General features: G+C 41.8%; 1 protein-coding gene across 1 annotated transcript; it reads left to right on the top strand.

The window, feature by feature from the left end:
* The first annotated feature begins 2,887 nt into the window (after positions 1-2,887).
* On the top strand, positions 2,888-17,369 carry LOC110865762. Its single transcript, XM_022115075.2, has 8 exons — positions 2,888-3,252; positions 3,326-3,392; positions 4,023-4,062; positions 15,997-16,129; positions 16,203-16,274; positions 16,352-16,432; positions 16,510-16,571; positions 17,205-17,369. The coding sequence occupies exons 1-8, from the start codon at positions 2,983-2,985 to the stop codon at positions 17,266-17,268; spliced, it is 789 nt and encodes a 262-aa protein (XP_021970767.1). The 5' UTR covers positions 2,888-2,982; the 3' UTR covers positions 17,269-17,369.
* The last annotated feature ends 51 nt before the right edge of the window (positions 17,370-17,420 follow it).

Genomic DNA, 17,420 nt, shown 5'->3' on the forward strand with positions numbered 1-17,420 from the left:
GTGATAATGGGCTGGTAGGTGTAGGGCCGAAGGAAAAAGGGTTTAAAAGGATTGGGCTTTGTGGCAAAGTATCAAGTGGAGTTGGGCTGAAGGTTGTAGTTGGTTGCGGTGGGCCGATGGGTTGAGCTTTGTCAGGTTCAGGAGATATTGGGTGAGGTGTGGCTGGTAAAAAAGGAATAGTGACCATTGATGGAACAATGTTAGTTGTAGGTGAGGAGGAATTATTTTCATTAGATTTTGGTTTGGAGGAATTATTTGTGTGAGTGGTAACATCAGAGGCTGTATCTAAAAAACTTGACACCTCGAGAGTATTGATGGGCAACGAGGTGGTAGTGGTGTCTAGAGGGAAATAGTGTTCGTCAAATCGAGCATGCCGTGTGATGTATATCCGAGAAGTGCACGGGTCGAGACACCTGTACCCTTTATATTTAGTGCAATAACCAAGAAAAATGCACGGGATGCTCCTTGGAGATAATTTATTTGGGGCATAATCACGGAGAAACGGATAGACCCGACAACCAAACGATCGAAAGGAAGCATAGTTTGGTTTGTGTTTATATAATATTTCGAAGGGTGACATCTGATTCAATAAGGTTGACGGTAAACGATTTATTATAAATACGGAAGAGGAGAATGCATCAACCCAATATTTTGTGGGAAGTTTGGCATGAAATAACATTGCTAAACCAGTTTCAACAATGTGTCTATGTTTTCGTTCAACCCGACCATTTTGTTGTGGAGTGTACGGGCACGACATACGATGAAGCGTGCCATTTTTTTCAAACAACCGGCGGACACGATTGTTAGTAAATTCTGTACCGCCATCACTTTGAAAAATTTTTATCTTTGTTGAAAATTGGGTTTGAACGAAGGGTACGAATATAGATAACGCCTCAAAAAAATCAGATTTTGCTCGCAACGGATATAACCACGTAAAGCGAGAATGATCATCAACAAATGCAACATAATACAAAAAGTTGTCTACCGATTTTATCGGGGATGGGCCCCATAAGTCACAATGTATTAGATCTAAAGGAGAATCAGCACGTTTATTATTGAGGGAAAAAGGTTGCCGTTTAGACTTGGCAAGTTCACACGGGGAACAAATACCCGGTTTAGGTAAAACGGAGGTAAATGATAAACAACCATTATTTTTAAGTAAATTAACGATATCAAAATTAACATGCCCAAGTCGGGAATGCCATATTTCAAAAGAAGCTTTTGGACACGTGTGGGTAGACACTAAAGCTTCATGGTTGTTGCGAAGAACATACAGGCCGTCTTCACGGCACCCCCGGGCTAGAGTTTGCTTGGTTCGACGGTCCTGAATGTAAAAATATGGGTGAGAAAAAATAACGTCAACATGATTATCTTCGGTTAGTTTTCCAATAGAAAGTAGATTTTTGGTGAGATTGGGTACCACCAAAACATCGTTAAGTGCAATATTACCAAAAAGTTTAGTGTGTCCAACATGAGTAATCGGTAAGGATTGGCCATTACCAAAGTAAACCTTTGCATTACCTTGAGTTGGGGTCGAATTCTGAAGTAGGGAGTTATTAGGAAGCATGTGGGTTGTGGCACCCGAGTCAGATGTCCAATCAGGAACCGTAGGGTTCACTTGACATTGAGCGAGGAATGCTTGAGCCATTTGATCTTCGGTTGGATTGGTGGATGCAGCATACGAAGCAAGATGAAAGCATTGATGAGCTGAATGCCCAGTTTTGCGGCAGAGCTGACAAGTCGGCACCCGACCGGAACGAGGGAGGTTGCCTAAGCCGTCCCTATGACCACGAAAACCTTGGCCATGAGGCCTGTTGGGCCGAAAACGGGCATGAGCATATCTGGGCCGAAAATTAGAAGAGTTGTGAGGTGGAGCACCTCTTGGGTAATTATGATTGGACCGTGCAGATTGAGCCACAAAAGCAATTGATGGAACAGTGGCACTTTCATGTAAATTCTTCACAAAAAGTTCGTGACTTTCCGCACTAGCCAGTAAGTCAGCAAAGGAGGGAATAGGACGTGTCGATCTTACCGAAGTGGAGAAACTTTCAAATGTAGTGCCCAGTCCACACAAAAACCAGTGTAATTGATCCATAACATCAACCGGGTGTCCAACGGCACTAAGTTGATCACAAATCGCTTTAAAGGCACGTCCATACTCAGCAACATTCTTGTCTCCTTTTTTAAGGGCGCGAAGATTGTCGCGTAAATTTTGTATACGTTCAATCGAAGTGTTACAAAAAGCCGCTTCAAGAGCAACCCAAATTTCACGGGCCGAAGATAATCCAACGGTGACGGCTAGAGCTTCTTCGGTTAACGAAGCATTTAAAAGAATTATAGCTTGTTGTTCCTGTTGAATCCATGTGGTATATTCTGGATTAATAGTCTCTTTTTTGTCATTCGAGGTAAGGAACGGTGGCGGCGCCGTTTGAGAGCCGTCGACATGGGGAAGAAGGTGTTGATGGGTTAACAGTGGACGCATTTGAGTTCGCCAATATATAAAGTTGGATGACGTAAGTTTAATGGATATCATGGGTGCCAAACCGGGCATAGGGAAATTGTTTGAGGCAGAGGGAGATGCCATGAGAGAGTACCAGAAGGATGAAGGGCAGAATGGAGTGTGAGGAGGAAGGGAAAGAAAGACAGGAAGAGAAGAAAGGGATAGATGATCGGCTGGAAAGAGGGAAGAGGAAGGGGAGAGGTGGGAAACTCAACAACTTGATGGAATAATGGCTGATACCATGATTAAGTAAGTGAGTTATGTTTTCATTGAATAAGAATCAATACAAGATACATATATATAGGCATGAATGTTACACTAAGCCACCTCAGGTTTACTAAACTAAACAATACAGAATGAAGTATAATATTATCTAACAGTACCGTTAAGCTACGATCGGTTTCCTTTACTCATCATACTGTGTGGCGCTCTGGTTAACAACCATCCTCTTATCTTCTTCTCCATCTCTAACACCCACATCAATGGCTGCACCACGTATCACGACGCCGGTCACAACCAACACCTCCACCCCTTTTCACCACTCACTTTCATCCCCCTCTTTCTCCACCTCTCCTTTTCCAAAAACCCCTCATCCCTTTCCAACAATAACCATCTTTACACCCCACAAACTCCACAGAAACACTAACTTTTCAACTTCAGTTTCAGGAATCTGGGATGCCATTACAGGAGGAGCTGATTCATCTCGCCAAGCATTAATTGCTATTCGACGAGGAATGGTCCTGTTCCGACAGGTTTTTGTACATATAATATTTCAAGTTTAATGTTTATCATTCTGCTGTCTTGTTAATTTAATTTGTAACTAAGGGTGATGTAGCGGGATCTGTAGCAGAGTTTGATAACGCAATGAAACTTGATCCTCGCCAAAAGGCATGTGAGTTGTTTAATTTGAGATTTTAGTTGCTATTGATAAGCGGTCAGTGGCACGGTACCCGCACGGTACCGAACCGGTACCGGTACCGAAAAACGGAGAAAAATGGTACCGGTACCGGTTTTACCCGTAAATACCGGTATCGTACCGGTACTGGTACCGAAAAACAAGGAAAATGGGAACCGGTACCGGTACCGAATATACCGGTACGGTTCGGTATCGGTGCCCAGTACCAAATGCTCATCCCTAGTTAGGGTGTAGGGAATGGTTAAACACTTGAAAGTGGTAAACTTCAAAATCAACCAATAAGAGGGTGCCATGTCATTCCATCTAAAAAGTTTAAACTTATGCTGAAAAATGTTGGCAATGGTTAAACACTTGAATTGGTAAACTATTATTTAAAAAAAACATAAAACACAATATACCATCCAATCATCGCTCCCCAATACATAACTTATCATCTTCACCGATCGGTATAGCTTCACCGATGATCAAACCAAACCGATCGGCAAAACCCACCGGCGGCGGTGTTACCGTGCGGTAAACCGCTTTGCCGAGTGGGTTTGCCGCCTAGTCCGGATACCTTTAGTGTTGTTGGTTTAGTGACACTGATATTTGATTTTGTGTGAATAGATCTTTGGCAGAGAGGGCTCTCATTGTACTACCTTGATAGGTATTTTTCTTTCGGTAACTTCAAAAACGTATAGATAAATGCATATGTTCAACCGAAAGTGAGTTAAAAAACGAATTGAATAGCCTACTGATTATGGTAGGACGGTACCACTTCAGCGCACTGGTAGTGGAAAAATATCAAAACTGAAAACCATAAACTTAATGCCAGTATTAGTACCGATATCGTTTGGTCACTATGGGTTCGCTATGGTGTAGGTACTCAAGTAAAAAATGCCTATTCATGTATGTTGTTTTAATTGTACTATACAATGTGGCTATATAATGAGTTAATGACATATGTTCTGTGACAACCCGAAATCTAGAACTTTTCGTTGTGTCGTGATGTAACTTGTTTGTACATTATGTGACTAGTGACTGACTAAACTTAATGATAACGTGAATCTTTATGTGATATGTGCTTTGTTATGTGTGCATTGGTATGTATATATGTATGTGTTATATGTGAGCCGAGAACCCAACCCGAGAACAAGGAACCCGACTCGAGACCATGAGGTCTCGAGTGATTTGTGACCATGACTCGCAACCGGGCGGTTGCGAGTGGGCCTTTGGGCCGTAACCGGTTTGGGCCGAAACCCCAAGCCCAACCCGAAACATCCCTTGGCATATATACCCCATCTTTCCCCACTTTCCCTCATTTCATACACAACACACAAACACACTTCTCCTATTTCTCTCTCTCAACTAGAACACCCCAAAACAACATCCCAACCTTCTCCAACTTTCGGATTCAAGCAAGGGATCTCGGTCAAGAAAGCTCGGATCACTCGGACACTTCATCTTCTCTCATTTTCTTCCTTTCTTTCGGCTCATCCTCCTTCTTCACAACCGGTTAGTGTTGTTACTATGTGCATGAGATTTATGTATGCTTATGAACTAAGAAATGCTTGGATAGTAGTTTTTGTATAATTTTTAGGATGAATTGTGGAACTTGACTATATGTGAAAACCCTTGTGAACAAAGCTTGATAACATGTTTAAATGACTAACAAATGGTAGTTCAAGAATGATTATGACTAACCATACTATGCTTCTTTATTCCTTGCAAATAATGATGTTAAACTTAAGATTCGGATATATAATGTATGTTTTGCATGTTGATCTTGCTAAAACATGTGATTTTGGTTCATAAATATATGATTATGTTGATATGAAAACCCTAGAAAATGATGAACATAAGATGAACTTGTTTGAATATGACTTGAAGATGTAAAAATGGCAAAGTTTGATCTATTTTCATTGCTGGTCAGTTTAGGAAAAGTGTTAGTGAAACCTTATTGGTTGTTTCCTAATCTGGGTCTGAATACATGGTACAATTTCGGACTGTTGCATCTGCATCATCACGTGTACGTGAAAGGGACAGCTTACGACTCGCAACCGCGTCGTTGCGACTCGCAACCAAGGCAAGACAACTCGAGACCACGTAGTTGCGACTCGCAACCACAGCATGACTACTCGAAACCGCGAGATTGCGACTCGAAATCACGCCGTTGCGACTCGCAACCAAAACATGATGACTCGAGACCACGGTTACGACTCGCAACCACAGCGTGACAAGCCGAGACCACCTGGTTGCGACTCGAGACCAGCTGGTTGCGAGTGGGCTGTCCATTCTGGTTATTGGGCCATTCTGTGTTAACTTGGGCTATCTGTTAAATGAACTATGTGTTGCTGTTGACTGCTTAATTATTTAGGCCGGCCCATTAACCCACTGTTTACTTATATGCTTGATACGTGTTAGTTATGTGTAAGTTTTACGTGAATGCTTGTATACCGAACCTGACCTATACCGGTAACCATGTTAGGACGTGGTGACCAACGTGATTGACAAGTAACCTAAACCTACCGAGCAACCCAAGGTGAGTTCGCAACTTAAAAGCATGCGTCCCGGTGGTTTGGGACACGAGACTAACAACCCTATCCCCTGGTAAAAGGGGATACCATTTACATACTTTCCCTGGTTATTGGGAACAAAACTTACTTTTCCTTCCCTGGTAATGGGAAACCTTTTGGACAATCCTATCCCCTGGTAAAAGGGGATACCATTTACATACCTTCCCTAGTTATTGGGAACAAAACTTACTTTTCCTTCCCAGGTATTGGGAAACCTTTTGGTTAATTACTGTTTATACGGATTGCAACTAACGGCACTAAACGAAACTCTATCACTCAAGTCCCTACTACAAATACCGATTAGTCGCCGGGTTAGGCGAGCGGGTTATTAGTTGATAGCGCTATTTAGGTGTTTACCAGCCTCACACCGTGCCCTGGTTTGGGATCGGTCGTGAACTAATGTACTCAGAAATCCGTCAATGATGATAGAACATTGACATCGGGGCATCCTGCGGATACGCAACGGTTACCTAGTGTTCGGTATTGGAAAAACAGTTTAGTCGCTAACTTTTGGGGTAGCTCCCCAGGGCATGTATAAACGGGTAAATTAACCGGTGAAACAAGTTTTTGGTAATTAAAACTGGACAACTAGTGAACTCACTCAGCATTATTGTTGACCCCTTACTGCATGCTTTGCAGGTAACCAATGATTCAGGAGCTGCTGCTTGGGGAAGTGTAGTGTTCGTCAAACCCGTGTGTTGGGATAACTGTTTTGATCAATGAACTGTCTTTAAAACTATTTTGGTTTATGCTTCCGCTGTTTTGTTAAACCAATTACCGAATCTAAACTCTAATGTTGTTAATTACTTCGGATATTAAATATTTCTACTATTAATTAAATGCTCAGTATAATTGGTGGCTGGATCCTGGTCAGTCACGCCCTCGAAGCGGGTGTTATCCGCAGGTGGATTTTGGGGGTGTGACAGATTGGTATCAGAGCCATTGGTTATAGTGAACTTGGTTTTAAAAAGGGGAAAATCTTTTTGGAGAAAACCAGACTATAACCCGTGACTCGTGACGACACTACACTCCAAGTACAAGGCTCAACACTTTTGACCTCATAGCTCGGACCAGTGTTTACTTGTTTGCTTACTTTATGTTTCCTGTTTCGCTATACGTACTAGTATGCCTAACTAGTGAACGCCCACATACGATATTGCATGTGATTGCACGTTAGCACACCAATATGAATTCATGTACACATTCTCGTATCATGTGATTAATAGGGTGGTAATTCCCTAAACCTCCATGACTTACACTACTTGATACTCTTTGAAATCTACTCGAGTGTGGGGAACCATTTGACATGAGTTAAGAGGAGCTGAGATGAACATGCAAATCACAATATTATTGTGGGTGCACACATAATAATATAGTGGGGTGGATGTGAGTCCCAGTAAGGCTTAACAAGTGAAAAAGGGGTTCCGTTTCGTTATTTGTATGATGAGAAACACAACAGTCCATAGGAGCCGTAGCAGTGATTGTCTCCTACTCGAACACGATCTTTTCACTTCTCACTGCACCCCTTTCGAACCTCGATGCTATCGAGTATTACCTGAACACCCATATGAACGCCTAGCGAACTGTGTAGAACATTAGGTGCTTGTACGAACATCCCCGGGATGGATGTTGAAACAACAATGATTGGTCTATATCCTTCTCACCTCTCTTCGCTTGCTGGAACTTAACGTGTTGACGTCTTAAATCCCGAAGTGCGATCACTCCTGCAACACTATCTCAACATACCGTGTATTAATCAGTCAAGAGGATAGACGTAGTACCTTACTGGCTTCAGCATTTGAACGACCCTAGTCACCGACAACGAGCATCAGCGAATTGACTCCAATCGAACCCTTAACCCTAGTCAGCGGCTCATAGGAGCCAGCTCTTACGAATCAGTCGGGCCATAAGCGATGACAATTGACAATGGTGCGGAAATGCGTAACGGCCAGCTCAATAAGTACACCTTGAGACGCGGCACGGAAACGCGACAAGATGGACTTGTCAGTGAAGGATCGTAGCGCACCATTTCAAGCAACGACATCAGAAACAACAGTCGCGACAACATCAAGGTCAACAACCAGGGGAATGATGATAGTAATGGGAATCCTCGCAACCGTAACAATGACATTGGAAATGATGCTCGTGGAAGGGCATTTAGGATTGGCGCAGGCGACGCCAGGCATAGTAGCAACATGGTAGCTTGTATGGGTAGTTGTTTGCTTCATCTCTATTCTGCTTGACCCTGATACTTCTTAAAACCGAACCAGATGCGGAATCGACTGATGGCAAGTCAAGTAGAATCTCAAAAGTTCGTTAGGATGTAAACACGACCTTGTGGGACGAATGTCCAATGTCGACCTTCCTTCTACCACACTCGATGGTTACAACGCAGTAGTTAGTGTGAATTGGTTACCCAGGAATCACGCGAATATACCCAGTGAGGAGAAAACTTTGTGTGGAGGATCGGCATTTATTCTAAAGCATCAGAGTAGTTCAATAGTTAGCGCCATTCCAGCTGTGAAGGCCAGAAGTGTCTACAGAGGGATTACTCCGCTGTGTTAGCAACCGCTACGGATGTTAAGGCTAAGGAAAAGTGGAACGAGGATCCACCAGTTGTTCGTTGTTTCTCTCGGCGTGCTATCCGAGGAACATTCAGTTTTTCTTCCGAAAATTTGTTAGGCGGAATCTCAGTTTGATCTCACGTCTGAGGCAGCCCTGATTACTTGTACTTTTACCATTTTGCGCCAGGAAGGTCGCAAGATCTATCAAAGCAACTATAGGAACCGTTGGACAGGAGTTTTGTAGGGTCTAGTTCTTCGCTTTGGGGGAGCCCCACTTATCCTAGGGAAGATGGGCCTTTTCGTGTGTATACTGACTATTAAGAGCTCATCAAGGTGACAGCCCAAAACCGTTTGACTCGATCCTGTATTGACAACCTGTTGGCCAGTTACATGGGTCATGCTCCTATGTGAAGATTGAGTAGCGAACGAACTAACATCAGATGGAAGTCCAAAGGGAGGATGTTCCTAAAACGGCATAGTGAACGCAATAAGGCCATTTCCAGGAGATACCGGATGAATTATTCCATGACCTTTTGGGGTGAACAACCCACCAGCTGCTTTATGGACCACACTGCAACTGTGTTTATCTAGTACGTTTTGAATCACTTCTAGGAGAAAGGGGCACCTTGAACAACACTTGTATTCCATTGTAGAGCTTCTAGGGAGGAGCGTCTACATGCGAAGTCTACCTAAGTATGACTTCAGGATTCGGGAAGTACACATTTTCTTTTTTATCAAACAACGAAGTGGGAATACACATGGATCTCGCTAAGATCCATTTGGTTAGGAACTGATCAACATCAAAGATCCCTTCGAGGATACAGGAGTTTCTTGGTCCCACTAGATACTATCGCAGCTTAATCACAAGATTTTCGGAGGTCGCACAGCTTAAGTCTCGTTGGCACAGCAGGGTGTTGTGTTCGTGAAAGACCAAAACAGGAGGACGTCTTTTCAGCTTTCGAATCCCAACTTTGTAATGCACTGAGCATCATCTTCACCCTAGGGTACGGGTGATCTAGCGGTATACCATGATGCTTCGAATCAGGATCCCAGTACACACGGATGCAACACGAGAAGGTTATTGCTTACGCCTCTCGACAACTTAGGACGCACGAAAGGAACTACACAACGCTTGATTTGGAACGGGGAGCAGTGATCTTCGCACTTAAGTTATGACGGCATTACCTATACGGAACCAAGTGCGCCATCTACACCGACCACAGAAGTTTAGAACACATATTCAAGCAGAAGGAACCGAATATGCGACAGCGACGATGGGTCGGACTGCTGAATGATTACGAGTGCTCTATCAGGTATCACCCGGGCAAGGCCAATGTAGTGGCAGACGTCCTCAGTCGGAAGGACACTACGCCTAAGCGCGTAAGAGCTTTACAACTCACGATCCATTCTAGTCTACCTTCGCAAATACGAGCTGCTCAGATAGAAGCACTGAAACCAGAGAACGTTAGAGCTGAAGCCCTACGCGGGTCAAGGCAACGCTTAGAACAGAAGGAAGACGGTGCTTATTATGTAGCAGGACGCATTTAGGTCCCACTCTATGGCGACTTACGAGAACTTGCGATGGATGAAGCGCACAAATCTCGCTACTCAGTACACCCTGGTTCGGAAAAGATGTACCACGATATTAAGACTAAGTATTGGTGGCCTAGCATGAAGGCCCACATAGCAACTTACGTCAGCAAGTGTTTGACTTGTGCGCGAGTCAAGACGGAATATCAGAAACCCTCAGGCCTACTCCAACAACCAGAGATATCACAATGGAAATGGGAGCAAATTTCCATGGATTTCGTTACTGGCCTACCTAGATCACAGCGCGGAAACGATACTATCTGGGTGATCGTGGATCGACTCACGAAATCCGCACACTTCTTGGCAATCAAAGACAACAGATAAATTCTCCACTCTGGCGAAGATATACCTCAAGGAAGTTGTTTCGAGGCACGGGGTGCCCACCTCTATCATCTCTGATCGAGATGCACGCTTTACTTCGGAACTGTGGCAAGCAATGCACAAGTCTTTTGGCTCACGTTTAGATATGAGCACAGCGTATCACCCACAGACGGACGGGCAGTCCGAACGCACTATTCAAACATTAGAAGACATGCTTCGCGCTTGTGTAAACGACTTTGACAACAGCTGGGAAAGGCATCTGCCACTCGTGGAATTCTCGTATAATAACAGCTACCACACCAGCATTAAAGCTGCTCCGTTTGAGGCATTGTACGGACGTAAATGCCGGTCACCTCTTTGTTGGGCAGAGGTGGGGGATAGTCAAATCACTGGTCCAGAACATGTGGAAGACACTACTGAGCGGATTGCTCAAATACGACAACGCATGGCGGCCGCTCGTGACCGTCAGAAGGCTTACGCCGATAAGGGCAGGAAACCACTTGAGCTCCAGGTTGGGGAGCGGGTATCACTCAAAGTTTCACCCTGGAAGGGTGTGGTTCGTTTTGGTAAACGAGGCAAACTCAACCCACGGTACGTTGGACCTTTCGAAATCCTTGAGAAAATAGGCAGGGTGGCCTACAGACTGAACTTACCAGCAGAACTCGGTGCAGTTCACAACGTTTTCCATGTGTCGAATCTGAAGAAGTGTCTGTCAGATGAGACGCACGTAGTTCCTCTGAAGGAACTCACGATCGACGAACAGTTGAAATTCGTCGAAGAACCTGTCAAAATCACGGACCGGGATGTTAAGGTCCTCAAGAGCACTAGAATACCTCTTGTTCGAGTTCGTTGGAACTCACGTCGCGGCCCAGAGTTCACCTGGGAGCGCGAAGAATCGGATGAAACAAAAATATCCCCAACTGTTTGAGAACAGTACAAACGCTACTGAGGCTGAAGCTACGGAATTTCGGGACGAAATTCCAGATCAACGGGGGGTGGATGTGACACCCCAGGATAACCGGGAAAACCTTATAACTTGACTAGCTTCCTCAGTGAGTGCCATCAAATTTCGGGACGAAATTTCTTTCAACTTGGGGATGATGTGACAACCCGAAATCTAGAACTTTTCGTTGTGTCGTGATGTAACTTGTTTGTACATTATGTGACTAGTGACTGACTAAACTTAATGATAACGTGAATCTTTATGTGATATGTGCTTTGTTATGTGTGCATTGGTATGTATATATGTATGTGTTATATGTGAGCCGAGAACCCAACCCGAGAACAAGGAACCCGACTCGAGACCATGAGGTCTCGAGTGATTTGTGACCATGACTCGCAACCGGGCGGTTGCGAGTGGGCCTTTGGGCCGTAACCGGTTTGGGCCGAAACCCCAAGCCCAACCCGAAACATCCCTTGGCATATATACCCCATCTTTCCCCACTTTCCCTCATTTCATACACAACACACAAACACACTTCTCCTATTTCTCTCTCTCAACTAGAACACCCCAAAACAACATCCCAACCTTCTCCAACTTTCGGATTCAAGCAAGGGATCTCAGTCAAGAAAGCTCGGATCACTCGGACACTTCATCTTCTCTCATTTTCTTCCTTTCTTTCGGCTCATCCTCCTTCTTCACAACCGGTTAGTGTTGTTACTATGTGCATGAGATTTATGTATGCTTATGAACTAAGAAATGCTTGGATAGTAGTTTTTGTATAATTTTTAGGATGAATTGTGGAACTTGACTATATGTGAAAACCCTTGTGAACAAAGCTTGATAACATGTTTAAATGACTAACAAATGGTAGTTCAAGAATGATTATGACTAACCATACTATGCTTCTTTATTCCTTGCAAATAATGATGTTAAACTTAAGATTCGGATATATAATGTATGTTTTGCATGTTGATCTTGCTAAAACATGTGATTTTGGTTCATAAATATATGATTATGTTGATATGAAAACCCTAGAAAATGATGAACATAAGATGAACTTGTTTGAATATGACTTGAAGATGTAAAAATGGCAAAGTTTGATCTATTTTCATTGCTGGTCAGTTTAGGAAAAGTGTTAGTGAAACCTTATTGGTTGTTTCCTAATCTGGGTCTGAATACATGGTACAATTTCGGACTGTTGCATCTGCATCATCACGTGTACGTGAAAGGGACAGCTTACGACTCGCAACCGCGTCGTTGCGACTCGCAACCAAGGCAAGACAACTCGAGACCACGTAGTTGCGACTCGCAACCACAGCATGACTACTCGAAACCGCGAGATTGCGACTCGAAATCACGCCGTTGCGACTCGCAACCAAAACATGATGACTCGAGACCACGGTTACGACTCGCAACCACAGCGTGACAAGCCGAGACCACCTGGTTGCGACTCGAGACCAGCTGGTTGCGAGTGGGCTGTCCATTCTGGTTATTGGGCCATTCTGTGTTAACTTGGGCTATCTGTTAAATGAACTATGTGTTGCTGTTGACTGCTTAATTATTTAGGCCGGCCCATTAACCCACTGTTTACTTATATGCTTGATACGTGTTAGTTATGTGTAAGTTTTACGTGAATGCTTGTATACCGAACCTGACCTATACCGGTAACCATGTTAGGACGTGGTGACCAACGTGATTGACAAGTAACCTAAACCTACCGAGCAACCCAAGGTGAGTTCGCAACTTAAAAGCATGCGTCCCGGTGGTTTGGGACACGAGACTAACAACCCTATCCCCTGGTAAAAGGGGATACCATTTACATACTTTCCCTGGTTATTGGGAACAAAACTTACTTTTCCTTCCCTGGTAATGGGAAACCTTTTGGACAATCCTATCCCCTGGTAAAAGGGGATACCATTTACATACCTTCCCTAGTTATTGGGAACAAAACTTACTTTTCCTTCCCAGGTATTGGGAAACCTTTTGGTTAATTACTGTTTATACGGATTGCAACTAACGGCACTAAACGAAACTCTATCACTCAAGTCCCTACTACAAATACCGATTAGTCGCCGGGTTAGGCGAGCGGGTTATTAGTTGATAGCGCTATTTAGGTGTTTACCAGCCTCACACCGTGCCCTGGTTTGGGATCGGTCGTGAACTAATGTACTCAGAAATCCGTCAATGATGATAGAACATTGACATCGGGGCATCCTGCGGATACGCAACGGTTACCTAGTGTTCGGTATTGGAAAAACAGTTTAGTCGCTAACTTTTGGGGTAGCTCCCCAGGGCATGTATAAACGGGTAAATTAACCGGTGAAACAAGTTTTTGGTAATTAAAACTGGACAACTAGTGAACTCACTCAGCATTATTGTTGACCCCTTACTGCATGCTTTGCAGGTAACCAATGATTCAGGAGCTGCTGCTTGGGGAAGTGTAGTGTTCGTCAAACCCGTGTGTTGGGATAACTGTTTTGATCAATGAACTGTCTTTAAAACTATTTTGGTTTATGCTTCCGCTGTTTTGTTAAACCAATTACCGAATCTAAACTCTAATGTTGTTAATTACTTCGGATATTAAATATTTCTACTATTAATTAAATGCTCAGTATAATTGGTGGCTGGATCCTGGTCAGTCACGCCCTCGAAGCGGGTGTTATCCGCAGGTGGATTTTGGGGGTGTGACATGTTCAACTTTATCACTCCTACCGTAAAAAAGACGGCTGTTTTATTCATTCCATTTACAAAAACTTACATTAGGACCCTTAAGCATTAAACTTTTATCATATTTAACCCAAAACAATTCTCACGAGTTTATTTACATTAGGAGAGTTCTATGTTTTACGTTTAGTATTTTATTTTTTAAAAGATATATAATTTTTATATTTATTTTTAATTCCGCCTCGGTTCGCCTCGAGGCTTACGCCTCGTGAGGCGAAGGGAAAACGCCTCGAAATTTGTTTCCGTTTTTTAAACCTTGGCAGTGCATTTGAACAAAGTGCTCATGCATTCTTAGGGATTATGGATCTTTACTTATAGATTGTTATGTATTGAACACTCTCTCTATATATCTAAGTGAAGATCCGCCAAAACAACATAAGCATTTGAAAGAGGTGCTTGCAAGTTTGGTTTTAAAAAATGTGCCTAGGCGTGAGGCGACCTCAGGCAGGGTCTCCACTTCTGATTAGGTGAGGCAATCTAGAGGCGCGCTTCTTGTACCGGGAAGGTTTTGTGCATCAGAATGTTGTACATATAGCTTTTGAGGTTGTACATATATATTAAATCGTGTATATAAATTATAAAGCTAATTTAAACCAAAATCTTGGCTAGGTGATGCTAAAAGCTATGAGAAATATTATATAAATATAGGTAAAAGATCAAATACAAATAAAGTTAATGTACAAAACGTACGAACCGAAGGAAAAGGGAAAAAAAGGCGGTGGCATTTTTGTAATTATCAGTAACTATCAAAATTACTCTACAAATGATCCTGTAGAGTACTTTTGATCTTTTGTAGAGTAATTTTGTAAAATGTTCTTGTAGAGTAATTTTGTTTTTGTAGGGTAATTATCAAAATTACTCTACAAGTGTATCAAAATTACTTTACAAGTAAATCAAAATTACCCTGCAAGTTTATCAAACAACATACAATTCAAAATTACTCTACAAATGATCATGTAGAGTAATTTTGATCTTTTGTAGAGTAATTTTGTAAAATGTTCTTGTAGAGTAATTTTGTTTTTGTAGGGTAATTATCAAAATTACCCTACAGGTGTATCAAAATTACTCTACATCAAAATTACTTTTACAAGTGAATCAAAATTACCCTGCAAGTTTAACAAACAACATACAATTCAAAATTTCTCTACAAATGATCCTGTAGAGTAATTTTGATCTTGTAGAGTAATTTTGATCTTGTAGAGTAATTTTGTTAGCATTTAGTTATGGGGTTTACCTTTATGGTTTAGTTTTTAGCTTTTAGTTTGGGTGTGGGGGGGGTAGTGTAATTTTGATAATTACCCTACAAGACCAAAATTACTCTACATGAACGTTTTACAAAATTACTCTACAGTATCATTTGTAGAGTAATTTTGATAATTACCCTACAAGCAGATAATTACAAAAATGCCACCGCCTACTTTTGTCCTTTTCATGCAATTCGTACGTTTAGTACGTTAACTTTCCCCTATAAATATAAAGTGTGGATTTTCGAAAAGCAGTGCGCTTTGCGACGTATAGTTTGGAGAGAATGAGAGTGGTTATGCGGTTACATAACCGTCGTATATCTCACAATTAAAGCATTACATACAAGTGTTTATCTGGTTCATTGCTTGAAGTTATGTGTGTAGAACATCCCTCTTTCACACCCAATCTCTCTCTATAGACACACACACACACAAAGGATTGATCAATAGAGAACTAAGTTTAAGGTTGTTATGTAACCATAAAATCCACTCTCTTTCTCTCTCATTATATTCGGAAAGCAAGAAGCCTTAAAAGAAGAAGCTCTTTCTAGTGGAAGAGGCTGTGCGAGCACTACGTACAATTGTTTATGCGGTTTTCTAGGTTCTTTACTTAGGTGTAACTATGATGAATTTTGGTAGGTTTGAAGAAGGGGCAGAGCAATTCAGGATAGATGTAGCACAAAATCCAAACGACACTGAGGAGTCAATTTGGTGTTTTCTTTGTGAAGCTCAACTATATGGAGCTGCCGAAGCTAGAAAAAAATTTCTTGAGGTCTTTACATTATTTCCTTCAACAAAAGTTTGACACTATTTACTTAGTCAAACATTCATTATTCACTTTGCAGGTTGGTAGAGATCCTAGACCTGTGATGAGAGATGCTTATAACATGTTCAGAGATGGCGGTGACCCGGAAAAGGTACATAGTTTACGCGATTTCAGTATCTTTTTTGAAAGATTATGTTTTTTTAATGATAGTTGGTTTGTTATGAACAGCTTGTTGATGCGTTTTCTAAGGGTCGAGAAAGCGAGTATTTTTATGCTTCCTTGTATGCCGGCCTTTACTACGAATCTCAGGTCTGTCGTAAGGAATACCTTCATTTATCGATCTCGTTTGCTTAATAATATTTGTTGTGTCATCATGCTACGTGCAGAATGAAGCTGACAAGGCGAAGGTTCACATTGTCGCTTCATGTAAATCGCCTTATGGTCAAAGGTATGCTTAATGCTCTCGTTATATATAGGGTGTAAACGAGCCGAGCCACTGCCCACATAAACCCGAACCCAGCGCAGGGTCCACTCGTTTGTTGTTTGTAATTATTTAATTATATGTGTATATATAACTACTTTTATATATATTGATAATCAGAATTTTATATATGTTTATACTACAGGGACTTTTTGTGTAATAAATAAAACTTAAAAATTAACTTCAGTTAAAAAAAATTAACGGAAGTTCATTGAGTACCAACATGTTGATAAGTAGGATTATTTTATACCAGTTACGTAGGTAAGATTATTATTTACCAACTGGACAAAGGTTGGTTTATTAAAAACCAATTTTCCTATACTTTATACTATAGTTATTTTTATTATAATTATATAATTATAATATTTATTATGTAAATGTATATTTATTGTAACAAATATAAACTATGATTTATTTGAAAAATGGGTTTGTTTAAATTCGTGAGCCTAGTCATGCTTGGTATTTAAAGATGAAGCTCAAACTCAGTTTATTAAATATCGCTGAGGCATGAATTCGAGCTTTAAGCAAACCAGTCTTGGGTGGTTCACGGTCAAAACTTTTGTTTATCTTCATTGGTTATCGTCGTGTTTAATGTTGCAGGTCTGATGATTATATGGCTTCCTTGGCTAAGGTCCATTGCCTATGTCGAAACTGGGAGTTGTAATACTTGTAGATCAAATACATATAAACTATGTACTATGAAAAAGGTGTAAATACCCTTAAAAGATTTGTTAAGCCTTAAAAAAATTTATATTTTTTGTTCTTGATCACCTTGAGAAGCCGTCACCAGAAAACTCAAAGGTCCAATCGATACCC

The sequence above is a fragment of the Helianthus annuus genome, chromosome 6 (assembly GCF_002127325.2).
Source record: "Helianthus annuus cultivar XRQ/B chromosome 6, HanXRQr2.0-SUNRISE, whole genome shotgun sequence".
Lineage (NCBI taxonomy): Eukaryota > Viridiplantae > Streptophyta > Magnoliopsida > Asterales > Asteraceae > Helianthus > Helianthus annuus.

Excerpts from the sequence above, each read along its gene's own strand:
- LOC110865762 (XM_022115075.2), top strand. The coding sequence starts at position 2,983 with ATGGCTGCACCACGTATCACGACGCCGGTCACAACCAACACCTCCACC. Across the intron at positions 16,433-16,509 it reads GCCTTTACTACGAATCTCAG|AATGAAGCTGACAAGGCGAA; the intron begins GTCTGTCGTAAG and ends TGCTACGTGCAG. Across the intron at positions 16,572-17,204 it reads AAATCGCCTTATGGTCAAAG|GTCTGATGATTATATGGCTT; the intron begins GTATGCTTAATG and ends TTAATGTTGCAG.